The sequence below is a fragment of the Galleria mellonella genome, unplaced genomic scaffold (assembly GCF_026898425.1).
Source record: "Galleria mellonella isolate WM207_F2 unplaced genomic scaffold, CSIRO_AGI_GalMel_v1 utg284, whole genome shotgun sequence".
NCBI classification, from domain to species: Eukaryota; Metazoa; Arthropoda; class Insecta; order Lepidoptera; family Pyralidae; genus Galleria; species Galleria mellonella.
Window position 1 is genome coordinate 219,213 of NW_026442065.1, and position 24,592 is coordinate 243,804.

A 24,592-nucleotide genomic window follows, 5' to 3' on the forward strand; every position below is an offset into this window, starting at 1 on the left:
TATATTATAAACTCAACCATGAATAAGACAAGAACATCGCCAATACCACCAAACGTTTTATTTGATTTACAGAATACATTAAAGAAAGCCAAAGAGGAAACAAAAACATTACAAGAAAAGTATAATTTTTTGGAAAGGGAATTGCTAAACATAAATAAATTGAGTACTAAAACAGAGAAAATAAATAAGTTAGGAGAAGAAACGTTACAATTAATGAAAGAGAGAAATAAAATGTTACACCGACGAAAAGATAACAAACAAAATATCGCAACTATTAGTAAAAAAATTCAAGAATCGATACGAAAACATAGAAAAGCTGAAAGAATCAATGTATTAAATGAACAAATAGAAAAGACAGGCGGAATTAGGAAAGGTCTAAAACAGCTAAAAGAATATACCCAATGGATACCCAACATGAAAACTAAAAATAAGAAGAAAAACGAGAAACTGACGACAAAGAGATTATCCATAGCAAAAGCAGTGACAGAATTCTATAAGGAATTATACACAGATCCAGACAGAACAAAGCTAACAGAAGAAGAGAAAGAAATTTGCATAGAAGAAATATCTTGTATATTGGAATCAGAAGTTATAAAGGCTATAAAATCACAAACAAGTGGGAAAGCTCCTGGAGATGATAAAATATCTAATGAAGTATTAAAACAGACTCTACCTGCGATATCCAAGTATGTGACCCATTTATTTAATGAAGTAATAGTATCTGAAAAAATACCCACTCAATGGACGAAATCAACCATTATCCTATTACATAAAAAGGGAGACAAAAATGAAATAAATAATTACAGACCGATAAGCCTTATGTCCAATTTGTACAAAGCGTTTTCTAAAATCATACTCGGGCGAATATCAAAACACCTTGAAGAAAACCAACCGAGAGAACAAGCGGGATTTCGCGCCGATTATTCTACTATCGACCATATCCATGTAGTGAAGCAAGTTATCGAAAAACTAAACGAATACGGACAACTGTATTATATGGCATTCGTCGATTATAATAAGGCTTTTGATTCACTGAGTCATACCTACATTTGGAAAACACTAGAAAACCAAGGCGTAGAAAGTAAATACATAAGAATTATAAAAGAGATATACAGAAACATTACAGCAACAGTCCAACTTGAACAACAAGGTGAAGAGTTTAGAGTTCAAAAAGGAGTAAGGCAAGGCGATCCACTTTCCCCAAAACTTTTTATAGCCGTACTAGAAGATGTATTTAGGAATTTAGACTGGGAACATTTTGGAATTAATATTAATGGAGAAAACCTAAATAACTTAAGATTTGCCGATGATATTGTGATTTTTGCAACGAAACCAGGGATACTACAGAATATGCTCCAACAATTAGATTTAGAGAGCAAGAAAGCAGGTTTATCTATGAATCCAACGAAAACTAAAGTAATGACGAATACTGAAAGGGTCAATATAAGAATAGGACAAGAAGTCATAGAATATGTAGATGAATATATATATTTGGGGCAACTAATTTCGATAAAAGACCAGTATTCTAAAGAAATAGATAAAAGAATAAGTAACACTTGGAAACGGTACTGGTCTTTAAACGAAATAGTTAAAAATGAAGAAATTCCTATGGCAATAAAAAGCAAACTATATAACACATGTATTCTACCATGTCTTACATATGGATGTCAAACTTGGCCTGCTAAGAACAAAGATACCCAAAAACTTGTAGTTTGTCAACGCAACATGGAACGAAGTATGTTAAACATCAGACTAAGAGATCGATGGACAACTTCAAAAATAAGAAAAAAAACAAAGATCAATGACGTGTTACAAAAAATAAGAAAACTTAAATGGAATTGGACTGGACATATAATGAGAACCAACAAAGAAAAATGGACGAAGGATATAATAGAATGGTATCCTAGAAATGGGAAAAGACAACGAGGAGGACAAATCAAAAGATGGGAGGACGATTTACCTAAAGTATGGAGAAAGTCAGCTAGGGATAGGGGAAAGTGGAAACAGTTGGGGGAGGCCTATGTCGACAGACAACCTGACTAACATAATGGTTGCTAGAAAGCTACCTTAGTAATAAGTAGTATATAAGTTAAAGTAAAAATGTCAGAGAATAAAGGCTTTATTATTATTATTATTATTATAGGGATTTATCATTATTCCACGCATGTTGGAAAGTACGCATTTTTTTTCTGATGGGTGAAAATGGTATGGTAACCTCGCCTGCGCTAGCAGGATACGCTGGCGCAGCACCAGTGAAGGGTGATGGATGAGAATGAAAACAAGCCAGTTAGCCAATCATGATGAATTCATCAGGAATTAACCATTACAGTTTCCAGGGGGAACCGCGAGGAGGTCGACCTGGTTGGATATATTGCTAGCAATGGGATTCTCAGTCTCCATTACTAACAATTCCTTTCCCCTGGAAAGTACGCATTTAGATCCAGTTCCAGATCCAGCAATTTATTATAAATTATAAAACATTATTTAAGTACCTACATATAGTAAGTCTCAGCATGATAGAATCCGAAACGAGCATAACCGCAAAAGAACCAAAATAACCGACATAGCCCGAAGGAAAAGCAAGCTGAAGTGGCAATAGGCTGGTCACATAGCTCGAAGAACCGACAAGCGCTGGGAAGGGAAGGTTCTTGAGTGGTGACCACGTACGCACAAACGCAGTGTAGGACGACCCCCCACTAGATGGAGTGACGAATTGAAATGCATTGCAGGGAGGCAGTGAATGCAGGTGGCTCAGGATCGTTCTTTATGGCAGTCTATGGGGGATTCTTATGTCCAACAGCGGACGGTAATGGCTGAAATAATGATATAGTAAATAAGTATATCTATGAAAGATTAATAAGTTTTTTTGTTTTAAATACACAATCGGGACTTGACGCGATGTAAAAGCCTTTACAGGTAAATAGTACCTACATACATAACTGTCTATATATTAAGTCCGCCCTGTAGACATAGGTTTTTTTTTACAACACAGGGGGCAAACGAGTATACGGCTCACCTGATGGTAAATGACTATTAATAGGTTTTTTTTTTGATGGGTGAAAATGGTATGCTAACCCCGCCTGCGCTAACTGGATACGCTGGCGGAGCACCAGTGAAGGCTGATAGATGAGAATGAAAACAGGCCAGTTAACCAATCAACCGGATTTTTTTTACAACACAGGGGGCAGACGAGCATACGGCTCACCTGATGGTAAGTGACTACCGCCGCCCATGATCACCCACAACACCAGCGGCATTGCAGGTGTGCTGCCGGCCTTTTAAAAAGGAATATACTCTTTTCTTGAAGATTATGTTGTCGTATCGGTTCGGAAATACTGCTGCTGGAAGTTGATTCCAAAGAATGATTGTGGAAGACCGCCACTCGTCCAGATGGTTGGGATGAAACTTTAATTTGTGGCGGGTTGTACGGTGGTGAAAATCAGCAGCAGGTATCAATCCGAACAATTCCTCAGAACACTCCCCATGATAAATTCGGTAGAAGATGCACAGAGATGCAACATCTCTGCGCAGTTTCAGTGAGTCAAGTCGGACAGTAAGGCGTTGACTATCAATATTTCGAGCCGCCCGACATTGAATGCGGTCTAACGGAAGGAGTTGGTACTGTGGCGCTCCTGCCCATAGGTGAGAACAGTACTTTATTTACTAATACACATGGGCAAATTCGCGAAAAACAGCTAGTGAAGAATAAAAGTATTTTCCATTTCAAATAACTATTAGTATTTCAATAAGTGAAAGTGTGTTCGTTTGTTACGTGTTGGCCCTTTAACCGTTGACGAGCAATTTGGTACACACACAGTGGCCGCGGAAAGGACGTAGGCCACATTTTATTCTGGTCACATCGGCGCGGGTAGTATCAAATACCTAATTTAAAAATAATACTTTGCTAATAAATGTTGATTTTGCTCCGCCTAAAAAAACAGCTACATCTTGTTATTAACATATGCATTTTTCAAACAGTTTCTGTTTTTAACGGCTATTCTTTTGAAATGAATTAATTTATTTATTTATAATAGCAATAAACAGTCATTTATATATTAACATATAATAATATAGTATACATCAAAGTTTAGAAACAATAGAGTTTTATAGTGCCAATAATAGTATTTTAAATATAGGGTCATTATTAATGAAGTCCCATGGAGATATGCAAGAAATATAATAACAAATCCAAACCACTACTTAAACTTTTTTTTTTATACAACTTAGAATGGCAAACAAGCTGACGGCCCACCAGATGGAAAGTGGTAACCGTCGCCTATAGACATGAGCAGTACCATGGACATAACAGAGTATACTGTTTCGCCCATGATACCCCCATGCGTTGCCATTCCTGAGGACTCAGGTGTTATTCCTCTGTACCCAGTAAATTCACGCCATATCTCACCCTTCAAACCGAAATACAGCCATGCAAACATGTTTATTTGATAGATTATAAAAATGTAATTACTCCTCTCCATCCAAAGGTTGCCTGGAAGAGATCGCTTTTAGCGATAAGGTCGCCCATTGTTTTCTCATTGTGATTATTTCTTGTAATTGTTTATATTCATAATAAGTTTACTATTGTAATCTTTTGGAGGAAACAATAAAGAGTATCTATCTATCTATTTATCTATGCAATTGCGACATCTATATCAATACATATCTGTATACAGTCTGTTTGTATCAATTTCACAAGGCATTATAAGAAGCGTGCTATCAGAGCGACTGGTACGATTTCTGTAAACACTAATTGAACTGGGCGAGGTGGCACGGCCCGCTTCCCACGCGTCGCCGGCCTTATTCGCGGACGGCACCGTTCGTCCTGGTTCGTCAAACGAACCAGTCGCGGTGTCCATGGTCGCGCCTCTTGGTTCGCGGGCCGCCTAATTAGAAAGTCGTACGTTTACAGTGGCACTTATTGGTACTTTAACATTAAGTATTTATTGAAATGAAGTAAAATGTAATGTAAAACGCTGTGGATAACTATAATTGGCTAGCGTGTAGTAATATGTATTCAATTTTGTAAAAAGCTGTGTGTTATCCTAAATAAAATAAATTTAATAATTAATTTAAAAAAAAAAATAATATTTACCTACTCATTACAGCCATATAGTGTTAAGTCCGCTATTTACACTTTCTATGTGTATTAAAGTTTAATAAATATATAAATGAAGACTTTATATACGCTTATGACATTATATTTTAAATCTATTCCACCCCTATTGAGAAGATTCAGGTGGGTACAAATGGGCTAAAAACTAGACTGTTACAAATAATACAAATGAAAAAGTGAAAAATTAAAATTAAGCAAAAATAGACCAGTCGTAGATAAGACCAGTGTACAAAGCACGAGTATGACGGACGAGCCAGCGATCATTGGGTTCAATCATATTATATTAGAGAGTCAGGGAGGCTACTGTACTGTCATATTTTAAAATAACACTTATTATTTGCTATCTTATTCAATTATATATCAGATTAAATAATATTTATTTATTTACTTTATTGCATACATTTAATTGTAATGAGAAATGATACAAAAGACGGCCTTATCGTTAAGCGATCTCTTCCAGACAACTTTTGGGTAGAGGACATTGAGAAAATAAATAAAAACAAAGGGTAGGTATATATATATATATATATATATATAGTGAGAGACTAAATTCGTTTGTTTACTTAAAAGCACACATACAACAGGAAAGAAAGAATTGAAAGTGTATAATAATACCTGTACTCACAATAGCTAGCTGCTTTTTGTCGTGATTCCAGATAATACAAATATTTATATTTATGTCTATTTGTATTGGTATATAATTTTACAAAAAAAAAAAAAACTAACTAGAAATAAATTATTATTTTATTTACAAACTGATTTTCCTAGACCAGTGCACCGCCATTTACTTTCTTATGTTTATCGTAACGGTTGACTGGTAGAGAATGCCATCAGGCATTAAGTCCGCCATGTAGACATATTTTAATGTGTGCAAAAATATAAATATATGTATACATACATATATGTACATATATTTATACATATATAATGTGTTAAGTTCGTTATTTAAACAAAAAGTTTATAGTTTAAAATAAATCAATATTTTTGTATATTTATTGCTGGTTTGCAAATTAATGACTACAAATTAATGACACTTTAAAATTGTTTTACTCTGTTTACATATATTGATATATATATAAAGCGTATATGAAGATTTCTTCAGGGTTGGCAACGCGCACGTGACACTCCTAGTGTTGCAGGCGTCTATAGGCTACAGTGACCGTTTACCATCAGACAGGCTCTGTGCTTGTTTGCACCTTCGTAGTATAAATAAAAATTAATGTTTAGCTTTACATTTGTCGAGCTTTGTAGCACAGTTGTAGGTGTTTTTTTTTTGATGGGTGAAAATGGTATGGTAACCCCGCCTGCGCTAACAGGATACGCTGGCGGAGCACTAGTGAAGGGTGATAGATGAGAACGAAAACAGGCCAGTTAGCCCATCATGATGAATTCACCACAGGTGTAGGTGTAGAGACGTTGTTTTGTGTAACTAACTTCCCGAGTTACGACTCTTTGTTGGGCCAATTTACGAAAAATTTTTTCCTAATTAGCTTTGGTCCAGTATTTAGTTATTGTCCCCATGTAATACCTCTGGTAATGCAGGCGTTCATAGGCTATACGGTAACGGCTTACCATCAGGTGGGCCGTATGCTTGTTTGCCACCTCAGTGGTACAAAACAAAAATGTTAATGTTGCAATGTTTCTCATAACACATTGTATCTATTATATTTTTATTATTATATTATTATTATTATTATATTATAGTTTAAAGTCTCGTCAATTGTAAACAAAACTTGGTTAATCTTTCATTTTTGAGTGTATTTAATATTTCAGCGACGATACAGCTGGTCGTTGGTGAATTGACGTCCATGTTAACTTAAAAAAATCTATTTGAAAGAAGTTTTGTTTCATAAGGCATTAGTATAGATAATTAGTTACAAGGGTTTTCACGTTTGCAAAGTTTATAGTAAGTTATTGCTGGCTGGCTAAGAGTAGATAGATACCACTGGAAATTAAGCAAATGAATTTAGTCTCTCACTGGAGCCTTGCTAATAATAGCATATAAATGCTATTACTGCGGTAAGTAAGGACTTTATAAAAAACTGACACATGTAATACCGAATATTCGAAAAATGCTAATAAAACAATGAGACTGTTTAATATCCCATTATTGGACAAAGAATTTTAATCAAACCTACAATTATGCAAATTTTTTTTTTTTGGAATTTAAAAGCAAATATTGGATTGTTCGATTTGAAATGAAAATCCATCAATAAACTTTTATTGACTTAATAAAAAGTTAATAGAGACTTAGGATATTTTTACTGTAACATAAAAAAATATGTATGAAGTAGATACGAGTTTACGTTAATCCATGTATACCTTCTATATTATAAGAAAGTTTTTCTTCTAAATGCCAAATTGTGATATGCCATGCTACCAGATATAAATTATACAACACAACTTAAAGATTTTCATGAAACCTAATAAGATACATTTATTATGTTATTTTTTTTTAAACAGCTGTTTTCTGTAGGATATTTATTCAAATTAAAATTTCAGTTTAAGCATCATGTGGTTATAAACATTTTGTAACTAGATAGTCAATGAGTGCTACTTCGTTTTAATTAGATTTTCGATATCAAAAGTATTTGCATTAATTTGAACAATTTTAATAATAATATTAAGCAGTAAATAGAAGGCAAAAGAGGAAGGGGAAGACCAAGGAATAACTACATGGGACAGATAAAAGAAACACTAGGTGTCATGTCGTATAGGGTGATAAAGGATATGGCCTGGGATAGAGCTGGCTGGAGGAAGATGCATGAATTAGTTGCACCGACAAGAGGAAACTCTTAAATGAAGAGAGAAAGAGAATAAGCAGTCAGAGGACTCTCCCTTGAAAGTATTATTTAGACAGCCCGAAACAATTATATCAACTTACGAGTGATCGTAAACAGTCATTGTCCGATATATTTTACGAGCTTTTAACAAATTTATCTCGTTTGTGCCTTTTAAATTGCCGATCGTTAATTGTTTAACTCATTACTTTCTATTTATTTAGGCTACTTGTATCTTGTATGACAATAGGCATTAAATTCTAATAAGCTTGGTTCATTAACCTCAGCTGTTCTTGGAAAGCATTTAACAATAGAATTATTATTTGTATGTACACTGGATTTATTGTTATTATTTTCAAAGCTAATAATTTATTATTTATAAATAAATTTCTTGAGTGTAATTAAATCTGTTTTGTTATTTGCTATAACAATTGATACTTTAGTCGGTTTACTATGATCTCCGTGGAAGGTATGTTCAGATTACCACCTCACACTGACTCGACCCATCGCAAATCCAAAAGAGCACGTTCGTTTAGCACTTGTACTTCGTGTACCACTCACCACAAACATAAAGGCGCTTAAGAGCCGCATCTCACTAAACTTTCACCGGACTCGCGTCAGACATTGTGAACACAAGCGGCCGAGTCCACGGCTTCTCACCAACTGGCTGGCTGACTTTCGCATTGCCAAGGACTGCATTAACTGCACTTCAAGGAAAGTCATGCACTTGTCGTCAATCAAAACTCGGGATAAGCAATTGTATTGGATTAACGGTCGGAACAGAGAGCTTGTTTGTAAATAAACCGTTCCCGAGACTACGTGTTCCGAGTTTTTATTGGTTTCTTATTTGTTTTGTTGACTTTTAGTGTTTACATTTATTTATTAGATTGTATTTTAGATTTAGATATGTTTTAGAGTTCAGAAAAATCACATATTCAGGGCGTAGTTTTCGAACATTTAAAAAAAAAGAGGTACTCAATTGGCTTGTATTTTGTTTTGTCGGATGTTACGCTGTATTTCATCAATTCTGAACTGATGTTGATGATTCTTGTTTTAATAGAAAGGCAATTTTGCATCCGCATGACTTAATTTTCTTTTCGGAAATTTTTTAGATTGTTTACTCATAGTAATTTAAATTTGATAAATAATGACAAATAATAAAAACAATGTGTTTTCTAATATTCCTTATTTGGATATCCTAACAAGAAATAAATACAGATATTAGAAGTAACCAAATAGATAATTAAGACAATAAATTAGTACATACTTATAATAAAGTAAGTAGATGTAAAATCTAAGAAAAGTTAACATGTTTGGATTTGATAAAATTTAGACTCAACGTCATTTGTAAGTAATTCTTTAACAAGATTTGCAAGTGGACGATTGTCTTCGTTCGCGCCGACCCGACGTTAATCACTATAATTATTTTATTTCACGCTGCCGGTGATCACATTGTAAATTCATACGATGTAAAAATTAGGTTCCGCTTGCTGCCAAGAAAGAGTGTATTCGCGTGAGTAGGTCAGTCGAGTAATCGCGTTTGCCAGCCACCGTCTGCGGGCGTCACTCTCTCTCTTACGCCGCTTTGCGTGGTTGGAGAGAGACGGGGCGTGATGCGCGTGCGCCGCACCGTTATCCCTCGACGATATCTTGAATGGAGATGGCGTTTTCTCCCGCACCAAAACAATGGGCGCGCGGTGCTAATTGACCTGCACTGCTCGGAAATCGAAAGGCGAGCATTAATTAAATTAAGTGGAGTTAATTTGTGTCATGTTTTTACATTAAGCAAGTGTATTGTGTTCACAATACACAGCGTGGAGCGAATACGGTAGCGTCTGGCCTGATTTTGGTGATACATACATCAGTATTCTACGAATAACTAGCAGTAGTTTGTAAAGTGTGTATACTGCTTAGTTATTCTTGCAAGTTGGTGTTCAACAAGTGGGTTAAACGTCGGAGTGTGATCATGTCTGACCTGTATCAGCTTCAGCAGCATCAACTTGTCTCTAGTCGCCATGGAAATTTACAATGATTTTTGTAATTCGTAAAATCTTTATTGTACAAAATTTACATTAAAATATTTAATATACAATGACGGACTTATCCCAGGAATCTTTGACAGTCAAATATTATTGTAGTTATATGTAATAATATAGGTGAAGCCGAAAGAAAACTATAGAATGTTCAAGGGTAAAAGCCGTACAGCTCAATAACACTTTTACCAATTTTATTGCTCTTGTAGGTGCCTGCACCCTATTAAGATTCTACAGCTTTCAATTATAGCACTTTTACCTCCGCTTACCTTTCTATCCATAATTACTTCACTTTATTCATTCATTTTTCTTAATCATACAGTTGGTTAAAAATTAATAATCTATCAGCTCTCCCAGACTGAGTGATTCAAAAGAGTAGGTATTTTTTAAATCTTATTAAATTCCGGATTATATAATAGTTGCTAATACAAGTTTTAGTAATGCGGACTACAAGTCCCTTTATTAGCAATGTACCCTGTCAGGTCGACCTCCACAGGCTCCCCTTTGGGAATCATTAACCTGCCTTTTAATCCTCACCTGTCATTCTTTACTGACGAGGTGCCATTCTATTATCAATCATTAAAAAAACACAACAGTTGTGAGAATATTTGGACATTGAAAGGGTTTTTTATCTAATTTAGAATGGCACACAAGCTGACGACCTACCTGATGTAAAGTGGTAACCGTCGCCTATACACATGAGCAGTACCATGGACATAACAGAGTATACTGTTTCGCCCATGATCTCCCCCATGCGTTTCCATTCCTGAGGACTCTGTTATTCCTCTGTATAAATAAATTTAAATATTTGACACACTGATAGACACTAGAAGAATTTTTAAATTAATACACGTAGACAAAACTGCGACTTACTGCTAATAGTTTAATAATAAGTTTATTTCAAAACAAATGTTACAAACATTTTTAAACAGGTGAAACCCTGCTCCCTAAATAGGTAAATCCTGTACTTTAGGACAAGCAGTGCTCTTCCCTGTACGGCATAATGACACAAAATTATATATAAACAAAAGAAACAATACAAGTTAAGGTACTAATAATACAGCAATAATACAATTTGTCCAAATAATATTTTGCAAGTGAATCTTGACTGTGTAATTTGTGAGTGTACGGAATGGATGAGTTATTGTAAAGTGGCAGTCGTAACCTAAGATACTGTTAATAATAAATCTTCAGTTTCATCATACGTCTTACTTAATAGACAATCACTAACAATTGTTTTGTATATATGTTTAGTTTTTGAATATAAATAAATAATAAATAAATAGATTTATTTTCTCTTCACAATTCATCACAGTGATATACAATGAGACATGTTTATATTAAAGTAATTAAATTATAAATATAATTGTGAGAGACTGGTGCCTGAGATAGGTATGAGAATACCTGTATTACAGGTCACCAGGGCCTCACTCGGCAGGCTTACTTACTAAGTACTTGTAATATAATAAGTGAATTCAATGTAATAAATACAATTTATAGGAAAAGATAATAAATTATAATTTAATCTGGAAGTTGTGTGTGCGTGCGTGTGTGTGTGCGCGCGCGTGTGTGTGTGCGCGCGCGTATGTGTGTGCGCGCGCGCGTGTGTGTGTGTGGGAGTATGTGTGCGTGTATGTATGCGTGTGTCTGTAGATGCATGCGTGTCTCTCGCTGTGTGTCTTTGTGTTTGTACGCATTCATATATTATATAGTTATATTGTAGTTAAAGATACCGCCGTAAGAAGTTAAGAAAGCAAATATGTATTTATACACGAGCCATTAGCAATAATGGTGGAAACCGTACAAATATTGAACGCAAATGCGAAAATTAACTTGTATGCATAGAGTCTATGTCCCACTTGTTTGTATAGATGTGTTTCCTTCGGCGATTGCAAGCTAGAAAGTCTGGTGAAACTACATTGGATATTGCCTGGTGGACAAATAAACTTGAATGCACTTTCGTTTTTCAATATTAAACTTTCTCAAGGAAAAAAAAACATTGTGGAGGCCATAAACAAACTTTCAAAATCCTTTATATAACCATCGAGTCCAATTAACATGTTTTTTTTTTAAATTAAAAACGAAACTACTTATATTCAAATAGTCTGATGTCATGTTATGTATGTCGTTACCTAATCAAGGCTACAGTGATTTTGCGTTCATAGTGTCAAAAATAAAATACTAATTTTTTACTTTTAGTATAATTGAATTAAAGGGAGACTTTGTACAAAAGTCGATTGCTTGGATACCTGCAAGGCTATGTTTCGGTTTGAAGGGTGGGATATGGCGTGAATTTACTGGGTACAGAGGAATAACACCTGAGTCCTCAGGAATGGCAACGCATGGGTGGTATCATGGGCGAAACAGTATACTCTGTTATGTCCACGGTACTGCTTATGTCTATAGGTGACGGTTACCACTTTCCATCAGGTGGACCGTCAACTTGTTTGCCATTATAAGTTGTATAAAAAAAAAAAAAACTCAATTATATTACAAGTCAATAATAAAAATTTTGTTCCACAAAAGAAAATCGACTTCAATTGTGGGGCAAAACCAGTAATTTTGATTTAAAAACTAAACTCCTAAACCGATTTTGATAAAATTTCTATGGGACTAATCTGTAAGTATATGCTTTCAGATAAAAAAAGAATTTTCCAAATCGGTTTTAAAATGACGGAGTTATGTGGTAACAAACATAAAAAAAAACAATTGAACTGAGAAACACATTCTTTTTAATGTCGGTTCAAAAAGAACCACTTAGCTTAACTGAAGGAAGATTAAACAACATCTGCTATTCCCGTTATATTTTTCTTTTTATTTATTTATTTAAACCACGTATCTAAACATAAACTTACTTTACTTTTACTTAAGATGTTCTGTAACAATAATCTCACACTACACCATTCAAGCAATACGAGTAATCGAAGAAGAGAAGAAGAAGAAGAAGAAAGTAGTAAACAACCACATATGAATAAAGGGAACATAAAAGATGAACTCTTTGAACAAATACTAGTGTTAAAATCAGTGAAATAATAATATATACATATATATATATACATATATCTGTCACGCTTGTCTCCCATTACGGTAGGCAGAAACAATGGAACGCCAAATGCTTCGAAATAATAATGAGGTAGTTTATTTTAAGAAGTTATTGTGGTAATAAATATTTTGCATCTTATATTTAAATACTTCTTTTTCTTTTTAAAACCTTTTTGTATTTTTGTTTGAATTAAAAAAAATCAAGAAAATTATTTTCTTGAAAATAATTTAAAAATACTTTTTAAAAACATACAATTATTTTATTTATTACATACTTATCTACATACATTTGAATTACAATAATGTATTAATTTTATGATGTCTTATGGAACCGAAACGTGATCCTACACGATTGCCCGTTTGCAAAAGCTACAAGTTACTCAGTGAGCTATGGCTATGCTCGGAGTCTCTTTGTATGATAGTATTCGAAACGAGCATATCCGCAAAAGAACCAAAATAACCGACATAGCCAGAAGGAGAAGCAAGCTGAAGTGGCAATGGGCTGGTCACATAGCTCGAAGAACCGACAACCGATGAGGAACAAAGTTTCTTAAGTGGCGACCGCACATGAGCAAACGCAGTGTAAGACGACCCCCTACTAGATGGAGTGACGACCTGAAATGCATTGCAGGCAGTCAGTGGTTGCAGGTGGCTCAGGACCATCCTTTATGGCAGTCTATGGGGGAGGCTTATGTCCAGCAGTGGACGGATAATAGCCGAAATGGTGATGAATGTTTTAATTAAAAAAAAAAATTATAATTAGTCAAACTAATATTTATGATCCGTACCCGACCCATAGGTCCCCATAACACTTGTAGAATTTCTGCGTTTCAAATGCCGCAATTTAAAAAACTATTTTGCATAGGTATCTCTGTGTAATAATATATTGAATCAATAAACAAACAATACACAAACCCAAGTGTTAAACAAACGAAACTTTTGTGGTTTTAAAGGTATGCGTGGTCGGTGCGGTGGCGGGAAATGATTTTACCGTTACTCGGTAAAAATTAAAAGAAAAAACAATTTTTATATATTTTTTTAATTTACAAATAAGTAGGTAGTTGGCGTATGACCTTATTGTACCCTGGCGTAACAGTCTTGACTTGTGACTGAAGCTAAACTCAGCTAAGCTGGCCATTTTTACGAATTTTATTGTGCAATAAAGAATAAATAAATTAAGCGATATACCAGAGTTAATACCCAATGCAGGAGGGTGATTTTCTCGTTGGAATTTACAAACAAACTGTTGTTATATTACAGATATGTAAGTGTTTATTGTCATAAAATTTTGTACATTGTTTTTCGCTTGATATATTCATTTATAAGTATTAAATAATTTATGATAAATGTTCTGTTGACTTCACAAAGTTCTTTGAATAGTATTATGGCTCGAATTTGACCAACATCCCATGTTTTGAAAGTGGTTAAATTTTCGGATGAATTTGTATATTAAACTCAATATTTTGTTCATATGTGTACATCTTTTGTTAAGACATTTCGTAGTTTTATCCAAAATTCTTCCCTGTTATTTTCATCCCATGTATGATAAACTTTTGTTTTCATTAAAAATTTAAGAGTTGCTGTTAAATATTTGCTCTCTATTTCCCCTATTTTTATAAGTATAAGTGGATCATAGTTGGTGCCGTCTTCAAGAAATATTCTATGGTATTCAGCTAGCTGCGTTTCCCATCGGCACCACTGAGATCTTGCAAAATTGGTGCTAATCACCAGCACCACAAATTTACTTTCATTAATACTTGACAATACAGACTCTGAAATAAACGAACCGATTTCGAAGTCTCGCTCGTAAATACAGAGTTTCAAATAAGGCGGACTCTTCTCTAATTGAGTTATAACCTCTGAAATGAATTCTCTATCCTCATTAGAGTAAGAAACAAATGCATCATACTTATATTTCTTGGGCTCACATTTATCAGCCTTCAGAGAATTTCTTATAAATGTTCTACCTAATGCTAATTTAGCTAAAAATATCCAGTATTTAATATAGACTCTATATTTATATAGAAATAATCCTATAATTGCTATTAAAATTAAGGTAACCAAAGAAGGTGCGGTCCAAACAAGAATTATTACATTCGAGATTTTTTTATAAACATAACAGTGTGACTTTTTCATAGATTCCATATAATTACTTACTCTAAAAGATTCCCAGACGTCTGGACTATTGCATTGAAATTTAGAGTGAGAAAAATACTGTCTCAGTGGTGCAGATCCATTCATTTCTAACCACAACGCAGTCTCATACATTGTACTACAATCACATGTGAAAACATTGTTCATAAGATCAATTTCTACTGTTCGATTATGTCTGTCCTCTAGCAGATAACTTATATCTTGTATCATGCTGATAGTGAAATGGGAGATCTTATTGTTCGTTAAATACAGTTGTAGTGGCTTAACTCCTGCAGCTAAGAATAGAGGTTTCCACCATGATATCAAAAGATTTTCACTCAAGTCCAGAACTTGCAAACATTTTAATGGCTTCAATGTTTCAGCAGTAATGAAATACAGTTGATTATTCCTTAGTATTAGATGTAATAACATTGGCATCATCTCAAAAATGTTATCGTCATCATTAAAATTTGTAATACCACAATTTGATAATATTAAAACTTCCAACTTATTCAAACCCTCAAATTGGGCACTAGTAAAGTTGTTTCCGTTTACATTTAAAGGATTATTTGCTAAATTAAGTATTTCTAGATGTTTAGTATATTTAAACGTGCCAGGTCCAATATAATATAATGTACCGTTCTCCATATTTAACATTTTTAAATTATCTAAACCGCGAAACGTGTAATTGTGTATAGATTTTATCATGTTAAATCCAATATTTAATATTTTTAAACTTTTAGTCCCCAAGAACGCATCTTGATCAATTTCATAATACATCGGATTTTCAGAGTTACCTTTATTATTAGATAAATCTAAAAGTAGTAATTGGCTAGATAATGGCTTTTTATGTACACCAGGTAAATTGTTACCTCCTAGTAGTAAAATTTTGAGATTCGGAAATTTACGAGGTTCAAAAGTATTAGATCCTATTGAAATAGCAAATACTTTCCTTAAATCTAATAGTTCTATATTAACCATTTCAGGGAATGCATCATCAGGAATGATTTCGAATTGGTTTTGAGCTAGAATAAGTGTTTTAATGGTTGTTTGAGCAATTATATACATAAGTTCCTTTGGTGGATATTTTCTGAAACCCATACCAGATAAATCAAGGTAACTTAAATTAATATTAGATTGTGACATTTTGGCTAGAAAATTGCCTATTAAGGACGGATCCAAATCATTTTCTCCAATATGCAACTTTTTCAATTCCTTCAACGGTAGAAAACTGTTAGGATGAATGAAGTCCAGTCGACATAAACAAACATCCAACTTTTGTAATAAAGTTCCTTGCATTGGCACAAAAGCATCCTCGGGAATTTCTTCTAAATTATTCTTAGATAAATCCAACCACTTTAATGATGGAAGAATACTCGGTATCAATGCCGGTGTCAGAAGTCGTATATTTGTGAATCCATTATTTACTAATGTTAGATTTCTGAGATTTCTCAATCCTTCAAATGTTCTGTTACCTATTGTATAGAGGGCTGTGTTGTAGGATATAGATAGGTGTTCCAGGTTGCTCAAATTCCGAAAGGACCCAGGTTCTATATAAGTTAACTGATGATTCGCCTCTATTTCTAATATCTTCAAATAATAAAAAACGTCGAGATCTCCAATGTGTACGCTTGTTATGGAAGTTGTTCTTACTTTTAGAAGATCACTTTTCATCTTGACCTGTAACAATACAATTTTAATATGAAGTTTTAATTTTGTTTTGTATAAACTATTAATTATTCCATTTTAGTTAGTCATTATTATACGATAGAGCATTGCGTGTATATGTTTATTATTTGGATCGACCATGATGTTGATTGTTATGGTTCGAAGAATGATAAAGTCAGTTATCTTAGCCCTAAGGAGTAGCACTGTATGTAAGCTTGCATTTCTAAAGTTGTCACAGTATTTTTGCAGTTTATATATATATATTCTTTATTGCACTTGTAAGTTACATATAAAATAATGTATTTATAAATGTTGTGAGCAAGGGTGGACTTATCTCTGACAGAGATCTCTTCCAACAATCAACCCAGTACAGTAAGAAAGCATGTCGTTAGCGGGCAGCTGAAGTGCTACAACTATTAATACATAAACAAATATACAGTTAAATAAAATATTAAAATATATAATAAAATATTACATAAATACATACATTATAAATACATATAATACCTACCTACTTATATAATAAATGTTAAATTAATATACTACTTACATTAGAAATTTCGCTTAATGATTTTAAGAATTTATTTTATTATAATACTGTTTCTACCTTTAGGGGATGCATTTGGGCTGTCAAATTTCTCCAAACCATTTTAGTTAATGATAGTGGAATTTTTGTAACTCTCTTAGCTTATCTTTAATATAAATATTTTCCTTTCCTTATAATTATAAATCCTTCCTCCTAAAATAACAGTGCGTGCATTATTGTGTTTTGGTGAAGGTTAAGATAGCTAGTGTAACATCCAATTCTACATATAAACGTCACACATTAGTTTTTTAATATATAATAGCATGAAGCAATATAAAAGGACTTTCTTTACCATACATACATACATACATATCTGTCACGCCTGTCTCCTATTAGGCTAGATTTTCTTTACCATGTGCTGTATATTAAGTTCAGTGATGTATAGGTGTTATCACTGCTGTGTCAATAGGTGGTCATTATTATTATCCATCAGGCGAGCGATTAGTTTGATTGTTATTTTTAGCAGAAATAAAACCTGCCGCCCTGTGGAGTGCGACTCGACTATTTCAAATACTAGGCATAGTCTGTTTAAATAAAGCTTAATACAAAGGCAAATAAGTTCGTATTTTTTTTGTGCAACTTAGAATTGGACAAAAACTGACGGCCCATCTGCTGGAAAGTGGTAGCTGTATAGATATGAACAGTACCATGGACATAACAGACTATATACGCCCTTCATGAGTTGTCATTCTTCAGGACTGTTATGCCTCTGTATTCTGTAATTTCATTGCCATATCCAACTCTTCAAACCGAAACACAGCCATGCAAACACAACTGCTTTACGGTTGAAACACGAATAGGGCAGAGGTGCTAGGCGACGGTTACCACTTTCTATCAGGCGGGCCGTCAGTTTGTTTGCCGTTCAAAGTTCTATAAAAGAAAACTTACTGATAATGTAGTTTTCTATAGGTGAAAGAGTTTTTAAAATTAATTGAGTAGTTTTTGGGTTTCTCTATTACAAACAAATAACAAATCCTCTTTATAATGTTAGTACAAATTATAATAGCAACACGAACATACCCGTGGAATTTTTTTGCAGTTATAGTTCCCAAAGCAAACGATCACTTTACGGTTATACGTGGACCGGCAGAGGCAACCAGACGCCCGGTCTACGTCCAGGCGGATGGGGAGCGAGTGCCACTGCGGGGTGCCCCGCCCGAGGAATCGGTTCGACAGCTCCTCCACGCTCTCCTCGTCAAGGTTACTCCTAGCATTTTGAGCGTAGCACAGAAGCAGCCAGAGATAACTTGCGTATATCATGTCTTGAGTCGTACTTGTATAAATCTAAAATTAAACATATTTTTATTTTGGAGTATCCAATGGTTTTTTTTAATGGATGATAATGGAATGGTAACCCCACCCGCGCTATCGGTATACACCGGCGGGGTACCAGTGAAGGATGATAGGTGATGATGAAAACAGGTCAGTTAGCCCATCGTGACAAATTACACTAGAATCAGCCACGATGGTTTCCAGGGGGAACCGCGTGGAGGTCAACCTGATACAGCTATTGTTAGCAATGGGCTTGTTAAACCTCATTACTAACAATTATTTTCCCCCGTATCCAATGGGTTAGGTTTTTTTATACAATTTAGAATGGCAAATAAGCTAACGGTCCACCTGATGGAAAGTGGTAACCGTCGCCTATAGACATGAGCAGTACCATGAACATAACAGAGTATACTGTTTCGCCCATGATACCTCCCCATGCGTTGCCATTCCTGAGGACTCAGGTGTTATTCCTCTGTACCCTGTAAATTCACGCCATATCCCACCTTTGAAACCGAAACAGCCATGTAAACACAACTGCTTCACAGTTGAAACACGAATGGGACAGAGATGCCCAAGCAATGGACTTTTGTACAAAGTCTCCCTCTGGTCAGGTTTCCATCAGGTGATAGAAAGTAACCGTCATTTCATCATTCGATACGAATAATATCTATTATAAAATACACTGTGATGATTTCTGGAGAATAGTCCTGATAATGAGTTCTATACTATCATCAACATCAACATATCAGCCGTCTACTGTCCAATGCTGAACATTGGCCTTCCTCGAAAGGTGACTTTTGCTACTGGTTGCCACGCTTGACAGATGGATTAGCAACCGCAGTTGAGCTTTAGTGATGTTTAGAAAGACGCTGCTGCCCATTCCTCGAGCATTAAGTTCCCTTAGTCGCCTCTTATTGATACCCATGGGGAAAAAAGGGTGGCTCATCCTGAGAGATCACAAGGTATATACTATATTATTTACCAAATAATAATACGTTCAATAAATTAATTAGATATATTAATATACATTAGGTTTTTTTTTTTTTATACAACTTAGAATGGCAAACAAGCTGACGGCCCACCTGATGGAAAGTGGTAACCGTCGCCTATAGACATGAGCAGTACCATGGACGTAACAGAGTATACTGTTTCGCCCATGATACACCCCATGCGTTGCCATTCCTGAGGACTCAGGTGTTATTCCTCTGTACCCTGTAAATTCACGCCATATCCCACCCTTCAAACCGAAACACAGCCATGCAAACACAACTGTTTTACGGTTGAAACACGAATGGGACAGAGGTAGCCAAGCAAACGACTTTTGTACAAAGTCTCCCTCCGGTTAGATTATCCTGTATCTTTGTATACACTACTAAATTTTATTTTATAACGCGTTGAAATATATGTTTAATATTATCAAAGTAAATAAGCATTAGCAAAAGTAAATTAACCGAGTACTTTCTGGGGGGAAAGGGATTGTTAGTAATGGAGACTGAGAATCCCATTGCTAGCAATATAGCCAACCAGGTCGAACTCCTCGCGGTTCCCTCTGGAAACTATCGTGGTTAATTCCTGATGAGTTCATCATGATGGGCTAACTGGCCTGTTTTCATTCTCATCTATCACCCTTCACTGGTGCTCCGCCAGCGTATCCCGTTAGCGCAGGCGGGGTTACCATACCATTTTCACCCATCAAAAAAAAACTGAGTACTTTCTAAAAGGCGACTGTGTAAGCACACGTGGAGCACGTAGCCGTGTTAGGAAGCTGTAAACACTAATTCGTGGATATTTCAATTAAACTACAACGAAATCTTACGAAGTTTGTAAATTGATAAGCGGATGTTGTAAACGTTATCATAATTGTAAGATAAATAGTCTCTCGTAATAAAATATCGTAGGAAATGTTATTCGAATGCTTTAAGAATGTATATACGTAACAATATCCCAGTACTGAGAAGAATGACAAAGTCATATTTTTCAATCGACTTAAAAAAGACTGAGGAAAAAAAAATAACCGAATAATAATAAAAATAAAATTGAGAACAATTCGGTTGTATTTTTTTGTTTGTTTGTTAATTCACAATTCCTTCAGTTTTAAACTGATTGGAATTTTTTTTTTTATCTGAAAAAACATACTTACAAATTAGGTCTTTTTTATGCAAATTAGAATAGCAATGAAGCTGGCGACCCACCTGATGGAAATTGGTAACCGTCGCCTATAGACATGAGCAGTGCTATGTGACATAACAGAGTATACTGTTTCGCCCATGATACTGTGCCTTAAAGATGATCAAAAATGAGAATTTAAGGTGTATTAGTGAACGGAACATTTGATACAGTTCATAAGAAATTTGTTTGTTAATTATTTCAGTATTTTATTATACTGTAAAGTGATATTGGTATATATAATCTCATCATTTGTATATGCTTTAAACATTTCCGAACGCAATATCCTTCTATCCTCCTTGCCTATCCATATTTCCTATCGAATCTGGGATCACATTGGGGGGGTAGATGGACAAAATCAGTCTATAATCCAACTGCGTGTCGAGCTGATCAAGTTCCGCCAAGATCACGAAAAATCTCCACCAGTTGCGAATTATTCAATGAGCCGCGATCTCCGCGCAACATACAGTGATACTTAAGCAAAATCAACAAAATTGTTGGATATTTAGAAGAGAGAACGAGAACGCGTACAAAAGACCTACACACGGGGACTAAGTGAACCAGGTTTGTCCTTTACCCTTCTTTTTATCCAATAGATATTAATTTAAAATTAAGATATTTTTTCTTTTTACGTATGTAGTTATGAAAGTAATGTTTAAATTACTGGTGGATTAATGAATAAAATTTGTCCAAACTTCGCCGAGCATATCAGAATCCAGTGAATCCCTAATATTACTGGGTAAGAAGTAACATTTATAGATATTTAGCATTATACCCACTTTATATGAATATACATATCTTGTACTAAAGAATAAATAAATCAATTCACACTGACAGGTGGCTAGCTTAACGCAGGCCGTCAATTTAGTTCCTTAGTAGTATTTTTTATTACCGGAGATTTAGTTAAAAACTGAAATGACAACACACAGAGCGTTTGGTGTCATTTGGATACGTGCTTACGAATTCATCACGTTAAACTTCTGTATATTGAGGAAGTATACGACGTTACCTTCTTTCACATCATAGGTTCAATTCTATACACGATACAAGGGAAAGGAATGCTTTTACTAGAATACTCAACCCTACTCTTAAGAAATACAAAAGACTTTGAAAGTGTATGAGGATAGGTATATTAATTCTGAACTTGAAAATATTAATGAAATTTATATTTTTTGAAATGAAATTAAGTCATTGTAGTAAACTATAGTTTTGTTTTTTTTTTTTACAACACAGGGGGCAAACGAGCATGCGGCTCACCTGATGGCAAGTGACTACCGCCGCCCATGATCACCCACAACACTAACGGCATTGCAGGTGTGCTGCCGGCCTTTTAAAAAGGAATATACTCTTTTCTTGAAGGTTATGTTGTCGTATCGGTTCGGAAATACTGCTGCTGGAAGTTGATTCCAAAGAATAGTTGTGCGTGGAAGAAAGTGCAATGTGTTGTTGCAATTATGTTTCTTATAAATTGTTCATTAAATATAACCGTATGCTTTTAAAATAAAAGCAGAACTTTGAAAAGTCATAAATTATTAAAGAGTTAACTTTCTCTTTCATATTGTTCTTTAAATATTTCGTTTCGTTTCGCATTTCCTTATTTCTGTCTGATTAATATTATTTTGTAATTTTAATGGAGAAATGAGGTTGAAATTACATAATCTCCGTAAGAATTGCCGACGCTTCGATTTGAAATATTCAAACGTACATAAAACGACGCACTAGTAAAAGGCCTTACATCATTCATAATCATATATATATTCATAAAAAAAAAACAAACCTGTTTTTCTAGTAAGGAAGTGCGAGAAAAAATCCTTTATCCAACATTAGCCAGCAGTCATTGTTAACACCATATCGTTTACTATTGTAAATTTCACATAACTATACCATTATTGGGCACAGATTTTTAAATGTCCTCCGATATTTTCCATTCAACCGTGCCGAACATAGACTCGTGTGCTGCGTACGATCAAATGATCATTACCAATGTTTCCCAAGCGGCGATTGGTCCGTGATTATTTGCACGAGATATCTTTAGTGCGATAACGTGAAGTGGCAAGGAGGCTCTAATTTGACAATGTCGTTTATGACTGAAATTCCTATTTACATTTTACGCAATTAGAATTGTTTAGATTATCCACTTGTAAGGTCTGAGTATTATAAAATAGCCGTGTCGGTCCCGGCATAGAATAGGCCAGCCCTTCCTTTCCCGTGGGTGTTGTAAGGGAGGACGAGAGATGGGCAGCAGCGTCCCTCTTAAAACATCTCCAGAACCTAATTGCGGTTGTCAATCCGCCTGCCTCAAGAGGGAGATTTATGTTCAGCATGATGATGATGATGATGATGAAGATCAGAAAACGATCATTCCTGTCGAAACCTATTTAGAATGGAGCTAGATTTATGCCGAGTTTATTTTAATAGGTGATAATGAAATGGTAATTCCGCCTATGCTAACGGTATATGTTGGCGGAGTACCAGTGTGAGACGATAGATGAGGATGAAAGAAGCAGGTTTGTTAGCCCATCTTGATGAATTTACTTGGAATTAAGCATGATGGTTTCTAGGGAGGACCACGAGGAAGTGGACCTGACTGGGTATATTGCTAGCAATGGGTTTCTTAGTTCCCATTAATACCAATCCCTTTCTTCCACGTGAGAAAGTAATCGACCTGATTTCGAAATCCAAAGTTCGTTTTGCTTTACTGTTTTATTTCATCGTTAATTGTACATATTTTCTACCGAATTTTCTGGTATTATCGTATTTTCTCCTATGAATACTTTCTTGAGAAAAGTTTTATATTATACGCTATTTGATGATTTTTTTATTATTTTATATTCTTTATTATATTTGTATGAATTCCCAAAGAGGGTTGACATCAGGCAGGCGACCGGGCGTAAAACTAAAAACCAATCTTTTTGTAATATGGATAAAATCATATTACGCCGACCACAAATGATTGGGATAAGGGTAGGAGGATGATGATGATTATATTTGTATCTATTTTTTTTTATTACATCTTAATAATTTTTTTGACCCCTCTATGGGTTTAGTCGTATATTTCTGTATAATAAAGTTTCTTTCTTTCTTTCTTTTACATATTAATGTGATTAAATTAAAAAAAAAACCAGTTAAATTACTAATCAAGTCGGTTAAATAAACTTGGCGGAAGGTTTTTTTATGGGTAATAATGGAATGGTAAACCCACTCGTGCTATCGGTATACACCGGCGGGGTACCAGTGAAGGATGATAGATGAGGATGAAGCAGGTCAGTTAGCCCATCGTGACGAATTCAACAAGAATTGTTCACGATGGTTTCCAGCGGGAATCACGTGGAGGTCGACCTGATAGGGCATATTGCTAGCAATGGGGCTGTCAAACTCTATTGCTAACAATCCCTTTCCCCCCTGGCGGAAAGTTAGATACATATTGGCATTTGAAGAGACATGATGTTTGATAAGTATCTAATACTATATCTCTGACTATATTGTATACTACGTAATACTGTAATATGTATATTCAAGCTTAGATATACGTCGACAGAATACGTCATTTAAAACGTCGTTTATTTATTATCAAAGATTTAAAACTATTTAAATCTCCGTTTATTGTAACCGTGCGGTTTTCAAGGCACGTCTACCAGAGGGAGACTTTGTACAAAAGTCGATTGCTTGGGTACCTCTGTCCCATTCGTGTTTCAACTGCGAAGCAGTTGTGTTTGCATGGCTGTGTTTCGGTTTGAATGGTGGGATATGGCGTGAATTTACTGGGTACAGAGGAATAACACCTGAGCCCTCAGGAATG

The 24,592-nt window shown here is 34.9% G+C and overlaps 2 protein-coding genes across 2 annotated transcripts in view; both read right to left on the bottom strand.

Moving 5' to 3' along the window:
* The window catches only part of LOC113517666 (protein spaetzle 4), a 37,608-nt gene extending 28,978 nt beyond the window's left edge, over nt 1-8,630 (bottom strand). Inside the window, exon 1 of the mRNA XM_031908808.2 lies at nt 8,455-8,630. Coding sequence (XP_031764668.1) covers nt 8,455-8,484 — 30 coding nt within the window. The 5' untranslated portion in view covers nt 8,485-8,630. The remainder of the gene's footprint in view (nt 1-8,454) is intronic.
* Nucleotides 8,631-13,915: 5,285 nt separating this feature from the next.
* On the bottom strand, nt 13,916-22,790 carry LOC113510376 (toll-like receptor 2). The gene is made up of 3 exons (XM_031908831.2): nt 22,571-22,790; nt 18,376-18,639; nt 13,916-16,781 (listed from the first exon to the last, which is right to left on the bottom strand). The coding sequence occupies exons 2-3, from the start codon at nt 18,613-18,615 to the stop codon at nt 14,436-14,438; spliced, it is 2,586 nt and encodes an 861-aa protein (XP_031764691.2). The 5' UTR covers nt 18,616-18,639; nt 22,571-22,790; the 3' UTR covers nt 13,916-14,435.
* Nucleotides 22,791-24,592: the final 1,802 nt, after the last annotated feature.

Coding starts and splice junctions, on each gene's coding strand:
- LOC113510376 (XM_031908831.2), bottom strand. CDS start 18,615: ATGATATACGCAAGTTATCTCTGGCTGCTTCTGTGCTACGCTCAAAAT. Junction 16,782..18,375: donor ACTGCAAAAAAATTCCACGG/GTATGTTCGTGT, acceptor GTATTGTTACAG/GTCAAGATGAAAAGTGATCT.